This window comes from Ictalurus punctatus, chromosome 1, assembly GCF_001660625.3.
Source record: "Ictalurus punctatus breed USDA103 chromosome 1, Coco_2.0, whole genome shotgun sequence".
Lineage (NCBI taxonomy): Eukaryota > Metazoa > Chordata > Actinopteri > Siluriformes > Ictaluridae > Ictalurus > Ictalurus punctatus.
In genome coordinates, this window is record NC_030416.2 from 16,116,748 (window position 1) to 16,130,912 (window position 14,165).

A 14,165-nucleotide genomic window follows, 5' to 3' on the forward strand; every position below is an offset into this window, starting at 1 on the left:
TGTAAGGGGAAATAATATCAAATACTGTTTGAGCAGGCAAGCTATAGCAAGATTGTGTCTTTGTGTGCAGTCAACCACAGTCAGGCAAACACACAGTAAAAGGCATCAACAAATCACTGCACTACAACCATTCAAAACTGAACAAAAATTCACAACAGCCAAAAAAGTAAGTTGTTTTCACCTCAGTCACCAACTCCAGCTCCTCATCTGTCTGCGGGGGGTGAGGTTAAACGGACAGAAAAATGGGGATTACAACTCCAAAGGGGAAGGAAGGAAGGAAAACTTTATCTAGCATTTGCTGTAATCAGACCTGACTGCTGTAAGCCCACTTAATTTAGGCATTTCTCTCAGCTGATCGGTTTTTCAAATCTGCTGTCGGTTTTAAGTTTTCCAATCTTATCAAAAGTTTGCTATGGACCTGCTATTTTACATCAGGTTATGATGTTCTCACAACTGCTTGTTTAGAGGATCTGAATTGATAATATGGCCTTTATGTACTGTGTGGTTTTGTGTGTGTGTGTGTGTGTGTGTGTGTGTGTGTGTGTGTGTGTGTGTGTGTGTGTGTGTGTTGTAGTTCTCACCAGCTGCATGAGGCTCTTGCTGCTTTGAGAGGTGATGACGCGGAGGTCCGGCTTACGATTGCTCACCATCTGAGGGCTGGACGGAGGGGGGGATTTGGCTGTGACTACTTTCCCCATGCTATTACCATTTGAGACACTGGAGACGGAGAGGAGGCCTGGGGAGGCCCTGGCACTGATGTAGCCGTTCGCTTTAGAGAGAGAGGAGACAAATGCGTCATGGTTGTGTATATATACAAAACATACGCTGGAAAAACTTTGCTTGACTGAGGACACACACACACACACACACACACACACACACACACACACACACACACACACACACACACACACACACACACACAGGGACATTTTCCAGTGTTTTTGTGTCCTACCAGGAAAAACACAGTGGTTGAATATTTGCACAGCAGGAAGAAAGTCAGGCTAAGCTTGTTATAGTTTATCCCACCATGTTATTTGCATTTTGTAACAACACTTGCTCGTTGTTGCAAATGTCCCAAATCCCCTGCTTACCAGCTATAACCCGATTATGACTAAATTAAAGGGGAAATTACTGGTAACTGGTGTTTAGTCTGTGCCCATGTGGTGCAGTGCTGTGAGAGGTAGATTTTTGAGAGGGAAGTAAAAGGCTAGAGTGAAACTCTAGCAGACACACTAAGCACTGCAGGAGAGAAATGAAAGACAGGCATATGTCAAACTGGGATAGAAAATAAAGTATCAGTATCAGTCTTATCAGCTTCTGGTTTTCACGAGCAAGGGCTTGCATTAAAACTGTACTAGAGGGCAGTGTTGCAAGAGGACAAGAGGTGGGACAGGGATATAGACAGAAGGACACAGATGGGGCTTTCCCATGGCTGTCAGACTCTCCACTAGTAACACTATGACAACATGGGACATCCATATACCTCAGTATCAAAGCTTAACTATACACCTTATATCTACACTACTGCAAAGTTATGATGATTACTGTTGTAATGGAAGTCAATTTATTATAAACATACTTAGATCATTGAGTCACTGTGTGGAACATGCCAAAAATGTACAAGTTTAACAAGTGAACAAAACAGCAGTGATGAGAGAAAACACTTAAATGTGTAATAAAAATAACAACAAAACACTTAAATGCTCTCAGCCAATATTTAAGCAAAATTAATGAATCACCTAGGGATCAAAACTTTGCTGTATGGTATTCCCATGTCCCATCATACTGCCTACTCACAAGCATCAGCAACAACAGTGTTACTCTGAGCATATGACATTATGAATGCCATTTGTTGACTCTCTACATCAGTGTAGTTCGGTGGAAACGTACACCACACAGATCTGCAACACTGACGCAAATGGCAGAGCCAGTGAGCAACCCTTCAACATCAGGAGACCTGGAGATCTGCATTATCCCAAAATACCTGCTTAAATAAGTGCATGGTATATGACTAAAAAAAAAAAAGTATGTATGTAAGACAGGGTGTCAGTGTATATATGTGTGGGCCCCTCTCTCTTTTTCTTTCTGTCTCATGTCCCTCTCAGTCTTCCTGTCCACCCGCCCTGGGGTCTGATTACTGCAGGCAGGCGGCGGGAATGGCAGGAATGCGGAGTGACGTCAATGCTGACATTCCCTAAGCTCCTTCTCAACAGCAACAGCTGAGAATGGAGGAAGAGAAGCCCCGAAAGAAAGAAGAAAAGAAAGAAGAAAGAAAGAGAGAGAGAAAGAAAGATAGAAAATGAAAAGTAAGAAAGAAAGCCAGAAAGAAAGAAAGAAAGAGAGAGAGGAAGAAAGAGAAAGAGGAAGAAAGAGAAAAAGAAAGAAAGTGAGAGAAAGAAAGAAAGAAAGAGAGAAAAAGAAAGAAAAAGACAGACTGACAGACTGTGTAGGAGCAACACAACCTGCTATAATTGACTACTTCTTCACTTGCGCTAACTGAAAGTTCGATCCTGATCCTCTAAACACCAGGACCCTTGTGCTGTTGCGACAGTCTCTACACAACAACCTGACCAGTGAACTGCGATCTTTATCCACATTTGCTCTTTGATGAGCAGACGCTTCAAACACCAGCTGTCCGTGTGTGTCAAGGCTACATGTGAGGAGCTCTTGGCCAGGTCTGCTGCACTTACTGGAGGCCAGGGACAAGTGAGATATGGGGAACAGCTGAGAAGGAACAGGATAGGAAAGCAGTAATGTGTGCGCTTCGGGAAAGGGGTGTCAGTCCACACCATTCATGTCATTCAGATTTGTCATTTTGTTCACCCCGCCCCTTCCCATGGTCCCCTGGTGCTCGCTGTTTACAAGCTAGGCGAGCACTGTGACCCTCAGCCGCTGATTACTAACAGGTGCGTGTTCGTGTGTGCACAACTGTGGGGAGAGGGAGACAGAGACGGCTTGTAACATTGACCTCTGCTCAAAAGCTCTTACTTTAACAGCATCTCTATCAATACTGCATGGACACCTGTCTTCTGCCGTCTCCGCTACCTAGACTGAGAGGACTGAGCACCTGGAGAGGGGTGGACTGACAATGAACAACACTCACCCACTGGGCTTGGGCATGCCCCATTTGAGTTATTCAGGTCACCTCCTAGAAGAGCACCTGGGAAAGAGAAAGTTAGAAATGAGTGGTTGAGAGGATTGAAGTGCTAATATTAATTACAGTATTAATTACAGTGGCACTTTTAAGACACCGTTAAATACGTACAGCTCGATGCCTAGAACAGGTTGAGATAATACTCTTAAAAGTCTGCATTCAGAGTTAACAAGCACTCATAGTGAGGTGTTAATACCAAAATTGTGCACACTGGTAATCAGATAGCAGGCGTAACTATAGACTGTACATTACTAATTGTGCACGCGAGTGCAACGTGGAGTGCGCAAATGAAGTGGACAACAAAAATGCTGTTCAAGGTTAATATATTATGACAATTTATAGATATGACATTATGAATTAATCATTGTTATGAACTGCCCCTGTAGAGAATATGATTTTACTTATTACACACCACGGCAATACTTATTCATAGGACTGAATATTATATGGCATATTCATTCAAAAATGCACTACACACACACACTCACACACACTTTCATGACCTCAGCTTTGTAGCTTGTTTTCAGATTAAGTTGTGAATCCAATTCATATTAGTCTAACTGTATTTTTAAAACATTGCCTCTTGCTTTTATGCTACATTGTATTGTTCTAGTTTTTAAAATTTATTTATTTATTTATTACTGTGTAGGAGCTCTAGTTCTATACCACATGAACCAGAACAACAATATCACTTCCTCATACCTTTATACTTGTTTGGATCTCATATGTCTTAATCCCAGTGTACCCAACTTAATAATCAACAAGACTGACCAACCTTTAACCCCCTCCATCCCTGCTACACTACTCTCTCTCTCTCTCTCTCTTTCCACACTAAAATAGACACATTTGAAAGTACCATTGTTGTGTCAAAATGTTTTCTGTACCTGGCAGAGATTAAAAAAAAAAAAATTGCCTTCTACACAGAAATGCAGAGACCATAGACAAAAAGCCCATATTGTGCAGGCATGGACTGCACATGCTACATGAACCAGGAAGTTTACATTATTTCTGCCAAGTGTGCGGCAGTAATGATGGCCAGGTCAAGCAACAAAAAGACTCTTTGTACTCTTTGATCGGTCACAACACCAAGCACGCAGAGGCTGGTTGTGCAGCAGGGAACAAAAGGTACTATGTGTATGTATAGTGTGTTAAATTCAACAAATTAAGCCAACCAATATTTTGGACCTGGGATCACATGGCACTGATAGGACAACAGACAGTAGTTTTTTGTATTTCTCCGGATTGCCAATCAACACTACCACATGAAAACTACGCTTTCATCAAGATGCATTTTTGGTGTCTGTTTAAAAAAAACAACTTTCAAAACAGAGAAAACCTTATCTGCTTCCAAATGTATCCACATTAGTGTAGGCATGGCCTTTGTATCATTCTCACCTGCACTGGCTGGTCTCTGTGGCAGACCAGGAGACACTGTGTTCCTCTGGAGCTGTGGTTGCTGTGGTGACAGCAGGCGAGGGTCTGTGAGCGTGGAGGTGACGAAGGAAGTGGTAACAAGGCTGCTGGGATTGCTGAAGGGCAGAGGACTCTGACTGGACACGGGCACTGTGACTGGCATGGAGAAAGTGGGCGCTGGCACTGTAGACTGAGAGCACAGGTAGTGATGATAGAGTTAGTGATGACTTTGCTTTCCTGACATACAAATTTCTAATGTGTAATGTAAACACGCACACATCTTAATAGCATGCCAGTGACTTGTGCAGACTCTCCAGAAGCAGAGCATGTGTAGCTAAGTCAGAAGTACAAAATTCATCTCACTGAAGCTTAATATTCTAAGGTACTACTTTGCTACTTTTACATGAGCAATCTTAAGTTCAGTCTAAAATGTGGACCGCTTTTCAACTGTTTATGTCAAAAACAGAGGATGATTATAATTACAAAGATCTTTGCAGTCCCAAATTAGACCAGACTTTACCCTGTTTCCGTTGTGTCTTACAATCTGAAAAAACATAGGGTTTTGCATTGCTTCACTAGACACCTTCAGGCCAGCTTAAAAAGTTGTGGTGACTAGCATTTTAGCGTTCTGTGACGTGCAACTAGCCACTTCCAGTACTCTATGCACTCAAACTGTCCTCTAGCTCTGATGAAGACCCATTTTACCATGATCCTCCACAAAAGCAGGGCCACTAAAATTAGAATGTGGGCCACAACGAGCCTCTTGCGTCCGGAGAAGGACCCAGTTTAGCAGTCTGCTTATTTGAGTCCTTTGTCTGCTTGCTGCTCTGCTGTTCTATCTCTCTCAAACAGGTTTATTTGAATCATGTAAATAAGAGTCTGTCCACCCTGAAGTACAAACCAAGGAGAAAAAGAAACCTGCCTGATTCTTCTTAATCCTTTACAAAACTAGGTGAAAGTGGATCAAGATTATTGATATACCATTTAAACTGACCACACTAATCAAGCTTATGGAAGAAAATTATTATACACAGACGTGAACATATAATAATTCCAGTCAATGCTTTGACATGTGAGAGATAAAACATGACAAGACGTGCAGTCACAGGAAAATAATCAATGCGTAATTAATAGTCTGATGCGTAATTAACCACCCCCAAGCTAATTGTTTTCCTATAGCAGCACACCCATTCACGTTTTATTCCTCTTATACCGCAGATTTAATTTGGATTACATCGATTACACTTTCTTTTTAAATAAAAGAATGACACATAGTTACATATAATACTGTGGAACTTCCACTAAACTACCACTTTCATTATAACAACTGTAACCAGTTACCTCTTGCTCTGTTTTTACTCTCTCGAAGTTAATAAGACAAAAATTTGCAGCTTGTCATTCCCATATAGATAAAGGAACAGCTTGCGTTACCTCAAATAGCTGACGCTCACTAAAGTCTTTTTTCATAAATGTTAAATAAACATCTTACAGCAAACCTTCAGCAAAGCAACCTTTATACCTTTTTCATTGGGAAATATCACTTAAAATAATGTGTTTTTATCATTATGCTTAATTTATGTGAACACCCACAATACAATGAGTTGCATCAATAACGTGATTCACTTTGAAGCCAACACATCATAGCCATGCAATTCTAGAAAATTAATCAACACTTTCTGAGCTTCAGATTTAGGAATTCAACAGAACATTATAAAAATAGATTGAACAACATAGGGGGATTAAATAATGCATATTGTGTTTTCTGTTCTAACTTCAGCATTAGCAAGAAAACCGAGAGGAAACTCTGACAGCAATAGCCCACTGTGGCATGCTGGTGGCCCAGGGGACAGACAGAGGGCATGTGTTACAGCACTGCACACGAGCCAGGCAGTGGGGAAGGGGTTAGTGAGTGGAGAAAGCGTGAGGAAAACAGAAAGCATACAACACTGGACAGCACCTTGGACTCAATGACAAATTCATACTGTTACATAGTAGGCTATTCTGTATATAAAAAACACTAACTTGTTGACTAGTTCACCATGAATCTATTACAGAAGGCAGCCAAATCTCCAAGGTTACAAATGTCCTCCACTTAACACTGTATTATGTTCAGTAACATTATATTACAGCAACCTCAAGGTCACAGTATAGGCTTGCATGAATCATGTTTAACATGCATTTACCTTCAGTTGCTAGTTCAACATAATACACTATACAGTTTCCAGCTCTGTTTTTTTTTTTTTTTTGCATTTCTTGCCAGTTGTTTTTCTAATGGATATAACTGCTTAATATAATACAAACAAGAACGAAGAAAATCCCAAGATGGTTCCAATAAGAAAATGGCCCACAGCTGGGGCCTCATTCTGACAGGACACAATTATGTATCCAATGTAATGAATAAAAATTCCACCAAAAACTGCCTTAGCTGATTTGTACAGTAATGTACTGGAAATTGAAGCTAACATCAGAAATTTGGATCCTATTATGCTCATTGTTTTTAAAATGTCAGACAAAACCAAACAGGAATGAAAGCAGTGAAATAATAATTTCCTAATTTGAGTTTACATAACTAAATATGCATGACTGTATTACAGTTTTCCCTAGAGAGTCCCTAATGTGTGCATTCCCAGAGCAGGCTAATAAGTGGGGTTGTAGATCTGCTATCTTTTATATGCGTGTCTGAGAGAGAGAGAGAAAGAGAGAGAGAGAGAAAGAGAATAAAAGAACAGAAGGAAGAAAAAAGAAAGAAGACAGTGCTGTATGCTTTCGTTTGCCATCTCCCTTGAATGGTGTGCTGGGTGGCCTGGTCATCATTCTCTACAACGAGTCGGACATACACTACCAGTCAAAAGTTTAGACACACTCATTCTTTATCCCCCCCCACACGCATTTTAGAATAATAATAAAGTCATCAAAACTCTGGAATAACACAAGTGGAACTTTGGGAATAATGTTATGATAAAAATCCAAAATAAATCAAAATAATTTAGCATTTTAGCATCTTCAAAGTAGACGCTCTTTTTGCCTAGAATTTTCAGAAATGTATTCCTGGCATTTTCTCAACCAATTTCTTGAGGAATTTCCCTGAGATGCTTTTTAAACAGTATAAAAGGAGTTCCCACATATACTGCACACTTACTGCCTGGTTTTTTGAATATTTCTCTCCAAGTCAACCCTTTAAAAATATATATATTTTTGTAAATAAAATGTTAGTTTTCTAATGAAAGAAATGAATGTGTTGGCACAATTATATTTTTGTCTACAACAATGATTTCAAACATTTAATCATACACCTTCAGATCAAAAGCTTTTTAAGATCATGAGAAATATTTCAGTCAAGTGTCTCCAAACTTTTGACTGGTGAAATATTAATCCTTGCACTATTACTGGACAGATGAGTGAGGGCCATGTTTTTCTCTAGCACCTAAAAGGAAAGTCCCAGACACGTGTGTCAGACACATATTTCTGGCAAAAGTTCAGCCATTGGTCATTGTGGATAAATTTTTCTTTAATAAAATAACAGAGCCAGCACAGGAACAGGGTCAAATTGTTTTCAGCTGCTCTAACAGCAGAGTAAAGGGGAGAAGGGCAATGATGTAAATATTGTGCTGTCCCTGTGGCCGAGCACACACATTCAGAGGAAACTGAGAGAAATGGAGGAAGGGGGTGAGGAGTGTTGAGCCATGGTACGCAGGTGCTCTGTGAGTTGGTTGCTTGGGCTGACAGCAGGCTCTGTGAGTTGCTTGCTGGGCCATGAACGGCCCCCTTCACACTGGTACTCACTGACAGTCTATAGCTCTGCATCATTTTATCAAACTCCTCGTCTATCTTTTTGTACTTCTCCTCAGTGCGAGGTGTGAGCGAGAAGGGTTCCTCAGGGTCCGGGCTTTCCGAATCCCGGTGCTCTTTCTTGTTCAGAGCCTTCGGTTAGGTCCGGACAGGATAGGGAAAAAGAGACAGAGAGAGAGAGGGAATGAGGTTAGAATGTCAAGAGAAAGAGGAATACTCACGCCATATCGCCTGAAGAGGATATCCAGTTCCTCGTTCTTTCTGAACTTGTCATCTTGTAGGGGGCTCTGGTCAATTGAGTCATCACCGTCTGGCTCGGGACTGTTGCAACCGTTAAAGCCTTTCTTTCGCAATGTCTTAAATAGTTCAAAACAGGACAGAGAGGGGAAAACATGACGAGATATTGATCAATCAATTCAATAACTGAGACATTTATATCTACTGTTACATTTGGTGTGTTATATCAGGTGTTATAGGGCTGTTTAGATTTAACACCATGACTTTCTGAAACTGCAAAGTATACAGAAAGCTGGAAGAAGAAAGTAAGGGTGACGAAAATAGGTGTGAATGCTGTTAGAAATGGCGACATCCTGGTGAAGCTTTGGCATGAAGTGGGCTTATTTTTAGAGGATTTCCCACGCGAGCGTTCCTATAAGTAGCTTTGGTGGTGTGACGGCAACCCGAAAGGAAAAGGGGCTCTGACCAGCATACATCCTCCTCTCACTATCCTGACAGCAGTATGAGGCAAAGAGAAACTCTCACAGAAAAAAAACCTCATAAAAAGCGAACACAGCCAGCACACTGCCAGCACCAGAATGATTAGAGTTCTGAATGAACACGAGCAGAAATGAATATCTAAAATTAATAACACATGTAAAGAGTAATGTTCTAAACTTAAAAAGAAAGGATATTAATTATTTTAGGGTGTATGTTTTGGCAAAAAAAAATAAATTAATCCAATTGTTTGGCTGTTTGGATTCAAAATTAATAGCACCTCAAATATTGATATTTGGCGTCACCCATGAAGAGAGTAACAGCATATTATCGTTGAAGAATAATTTGATGGTAAATTCAATACAAATTGTCATCATTAATGAAACAGATGGATGGGGAACACATAGCACACAGAGCTGTACAGTTACTTCCGTGCTCTACTAGCACAAATTAAGCTTAGGTCTGCAGAAATGACAGCAAAGGAAAGGGGAAAAAAATTCTCCATCAGGCAGTGACAAGGGTACCAATGCAATCCTGTTAATTCACACTTCTCTCTCTCTCTCTCTCTCTCTCTCTCTCTCTCTCTCTCTCTCTCTCTCTCTCTCTCTCTCTCTCTCTCTCTAAAACACACACACACACACACACACACACACACAGAGACACACACACACAGACACACACACAGACACACACACAGAGACACACACACAGAGACACACACACAGAGACACACACACACACGGCTGAGTATGTCAGCTGATCTGCTTGTCTCTGGGCCTGGGCCATCTGTTCACCTGTCCCTGTGCTCCTCTCTCTGCTGGCTCTCTCTTTCATGTGGCCGGCTTCTATTGTGTTGCCAAGGTAAGATTCCCCTGCAGAGCTCCACGCGCTCTGAATGGTTGGAGCTCGTGTTTTCGCTCTTTGGCCCCTCCCCCTCCGTTTCCCCCTCCGTTTCCCCCTCCCCATCTCTTCCTTCCTGCTCTTCCAGCCTTCATAAGCCACCTCTCATTTATCCTCCTCCCTTCTTCTTCCATTAGCTGCTTTCTCGTTCTCTTCCTCTTTATGCACCTCATGCTCTCTTCCCCTGTTCTTATGCCCTCCCACGACTATTTGGACTGACTCATTCCTGTCCTCTTTTCCTCCTATCTATCCATCCCTACCATCCTGTCACCCTCCTCAAATTCAGAGTGCTTATTTTCCTTTCAGAGCCTCATGCGCTCTGTCTTGCTGGCGTGTACGAGGGCGTTTGGTGTGGGTTGCTGTTCGTGGAGGCAGAATGTAATGTCATGTCCCATTTGTGCTATGCGGAGCATGTGTGGGGCCTCTTCTCATCCTTGGAGAACACACACCCAGCCACGGCTGTACTATGGCCGGCCAAAGAACAGAGAGGCTACACAGAAACGCATGGATATTTCCTCCTATATGCCTACCTTGGCTGTGGCCCCTTTTGAAAAGTGCTTTCCTGTATCACTGTGCCCATGATTTATACATGGGTCTAATGTGACTTCTCCATCGGCTGCTTGGATAACAGTGCACATAGCTTGGGGGGGTGGGGGGGTGGGGGGGTTTGGGGGGAAGCAGTAGGGAGTGCTTTATGGATTTGATATGAGTCACTGTTGAGAACAGCTTGAGTATTGCTAGCTTTTAATCGACTACACCTTAAACTGTTGGTTTCTTCACTGTTTATAAAGCATTATTCTGCCCTGCTGCCCATTTACTAATGATGCACATCAGTACAGAGGCAAGGTGTGCTAAGCTATGCTACACCAAAACAATTCCACATGGGACAGACTGGAGTGTCAGGACTACAAGATCATCCTGATCCACTTCTGTGGTGGCTGAGGAGGATCATAAGAGCTTGCTGCTCCACCACATGGAGATTATACAGGGATGTGCCAGGTCACAGGGATCAATTTGAGATGGTCAGATTAAGCTGTAGAGTGCGTGGGCCTCTTGTCTTGGTCTGGAAACACCAACAGGCATGTTTCCACTGAGATTCCAGAACCTTTTGAGGAATTAAACTTCTCCTGAATGAAAAGTGCACTGTCTCTGGAAAAGTTCCTAGTTCCTGTACTTATGTAAAACAACAGAGGTGATGCAAATGCATACACAAGTAGCGCAATGGATATGACATTTCAGCATGTGGCAACACAGCAAACATGGAAGATAAGACTGATCGGTCTTGTAAAGTCTTATAAAGATAAGTTGTGTTGTCCTTTAATGTAACACTTTGACCCTACTGTGTGCACATAAACTGCAAGTGCATGTGCAAGTGCCATACCACTCCTGCACAAAATCACCACTTGATATGCTCTTGTTAAGCTAATATAAAAGCTTTGGAACTGCTTGTCAGCTGTACACAGGTTATTGAAATTCTGAATAAGTGGTTTAGTCATTCAGCATAGCTTGCATTTGACCTATCAAATCACTCACAATGTGGCAAGCTCCAGCAGTTCCTGCTACACAGAAAAGTGCTTATCTTGGAGCACAAAGGTTCAGGAACAAGTTCTCCAGTTGAAGCACCTGTCCAGCTGAAGTCTATGAGTTTCTGAAAAGGCTTCTGTGGTGGAGGACGGTTAGCATGAGCTGAAGACTACAGTCGGTTGCTTGCATCATGAAAGTGATAACTCGGCATAAATATTATTCTGTTTTTTGCACGTTCTCCGATTGTTCTCCGATTTCTCTTGTTCCCTTCCTTCAATTCATCCTTCTCTTTCTTAGTTCATCTTGGTACATCTCTTGACACTTGCTCTCTCTTTCTCATGTCCCTTTGCTCTCTCATTGGGAGTTGCAGTCAGGCGGATTAACACACTCTGGCAGGAAATGCAAGCCACATACACACACACACACAGAGCTTTGTGCAAGACACTGAGAGAATCTGGTGAGTGCAGAAACGTATGCATGATTGCACATTCATCCAGTAGTGTGATGGAATGTCTGCCTATATGTATATAACTATATTAGATATAATACAGAACACGATAAATGGAGGGAGATGGGAAATGTCTTCAAGCAAAGACTGATTTGGTCATTAATATATACAGAGCTAACAATTTCTAAGCATAAAGACTTTACAATATTTTACTGTGGAATTTAAAAATCCAGATGCTCTGTGTGAGAAAGAAGAGAGAGAAATTTACATTATTTTGGAGCATCTAAAGGCGTGGACAGTGGCACTGCCTTCCGCTGGACTAGTTTCTCAGGCTCTGATGCTGGATGTCAGGGGCAAGTGGAGCTCCAGCCATAACACACTGCATCTCAATATTACATGAAGCAGCTTTCTGGTCCACTGCACACCAAAGCGTGCACACACACAGTTACCCAGTAGGCCTTGAGCTGATACAGCCCACAGTGGCACCAACACACAACACTTCTACCACATCACATGTGTGTTCTTCCTCTCTTACCCACACACACACACACACACACACACACACACACACACACACACACACAGACCATCTGCAGCTGTAGCAAGTAAGAAACATGCACATCTGTTATCGTGGCCTTCTGTCATGAGAAAGACACCTACTGCTAGTTTCTTACCCATATGCACTCAACTAACATGAAGCAAGTGCTCTCTCCCACATATCTCTCTGATGATTCTTTAAAAGCGTAGGCATCTACGCATTCATTGAGATCACAGTAACTGCTGTTATTTAGCTCATATTCTTGTGCAGCAAATGCATTATCTAAAATATTTAACAACATGGACTTCCTACACGCGTGTATGTTGGCAGTCACATCTCAAATTGCTTATAATGGACAGGGTGTGTGGGCTGTGTGTGTGAGTGTGTGTAGCCATCTCTTTCAGGCCAAGGCCAGGGGGAGCCAGAAGGTCCAGCTGTCCCTACCTCTGCTGTCCCACCATCTTCCAGGCAAGTAGCCAGTGGCTTATAGGGACCCACACGCCTGTAAACCTCACCTACACCTGCAGCAAGCTGCTCCCTGGCACACAGGAGGCCATGACCCCCGACACTCGCTCTCATTCATTCTGAAGTGTACAAGCCCGCACCTATACAAGCTAAGAACGAAAACCCTACACTGCTAGGGAAAAGAAAGAGAAATTTATAAGAACAACTGACTTTACTTTATACGAACGACAGACAGCATCCAAAGCAACGATAAATTTGCACAGCTAGCATTATAATGCCAACAAGGGTGAGACCTGGCTTCCAATCAGCTAGGAGCTTTTTGAATCTACAAACTAAACCTGTTAAAGCAAAAAGACGCTTTGTTTGTCCGTGGCTGCATTACCTCTATGATGTCTGCATTGGTCCTGCTTTCATGAGGCTCATTGTATTCTGTGTACTTGAGCAGCACTTTGTCCATGTCGGTGCTGGCGTACTGAAACAGCTTGTTGGAGTGGTTGAAGATGATGAGGGCAATCTCACAGTCACACAACACACTCAGCTCGTAGGCCTTTTTCATCAGGCCAAACTTGCGCTTGGTGAACGTCACCTGCCGGAGAAAGAAGGAACAGATGAGGACGGCACAGATAACAGGAGGGATGCAGAACAAAAGCATAGGACCCAGAGCAGGAGAGGGTCAAATATATAAGGAACCCACAAGCATTCATAAAAATAAATAAATAAATAACACATTTTAATAACAAAATTAAATTATTAAGTATGCAAATGTTTATGTCTTGCACACATTTTTACAAAAGTTTACATTCTTGAAATGATTTCATCAGTTGTCATCAGTCAAATTTCATTTACTTCTGACAAAACTGGCACCCCTCCATATTACACTGATGCAAATCAATAACATTAAGTCTGGTGCCCTTTGTTTCTTTCTCTCGTGTTCCCCGCATGCACAAATAAAATTATTTCCACAGGCCTTCTCTATCTGCACCTCCATGTAAATACAGAAATGTTCACACGCACACTCACACACGCATATATAGAGACAGGGAGACACAGATGGAGTGCCACAAATAAAGAGCTGTATTGACCATATTCCATCTGCTGAGATACAGCACCCCACTAAAGGCTCGCTTAAAACAATGGGACTGTGCACAAAAAAAACCCCATAATATTCTTCCAAATACAATATTATCCAGAAATAAAACGGCAACATTTGATTCGCT

General features: G+C 42.0%; 1 protein-coding gene across 12 annotated transcripts in view; it reads right to left on the minus strand.

The window, feature by feature from the left end:
• The window catches only part of mef2d (myocyte enhancer factor 2d), a 63,141-nt gene that overhangs the window by 11,547 nt on the left and 37,429 nt on the right, over positions 1-14,165 (minus strand). For 7 of the 12 annotated variants that reach the window (XM_053681888.1, XM_053681885.1, XM_017472702.3 and 4 more), the window contains 6 exons: positions 13,331-13,534; positions 8,354-8,491; positions 4,553-4,760; positions 3,107-3,163; positions 582-769; positions 182-211 (listed from right to left, as the gene is read on the minus strand). In XM_053681888.1, coding sequence (XP_053537863.1) covers positions 182-211; positions 582-769; positions 3,107-3,163; positions 4,553-4,760; positions 8,354-8,491; positions 13,331-13,534 — 825 coding nt within the window. Of the gene's footprint in view, positions 1-181; positions 212-581; positions 770-3,106; positions 3,164-4,552; positions 4,761-8,353; positions 8,492-8,580; positions 8,716-13,330; positions 13,535-14,165 lie in introns of all 12 variants that reach the window. The other 5 variants (XM_053681878.1, XM_053681893.1, XM_053681883.1 and 2 more) reach the window with 3 other exon arrangements.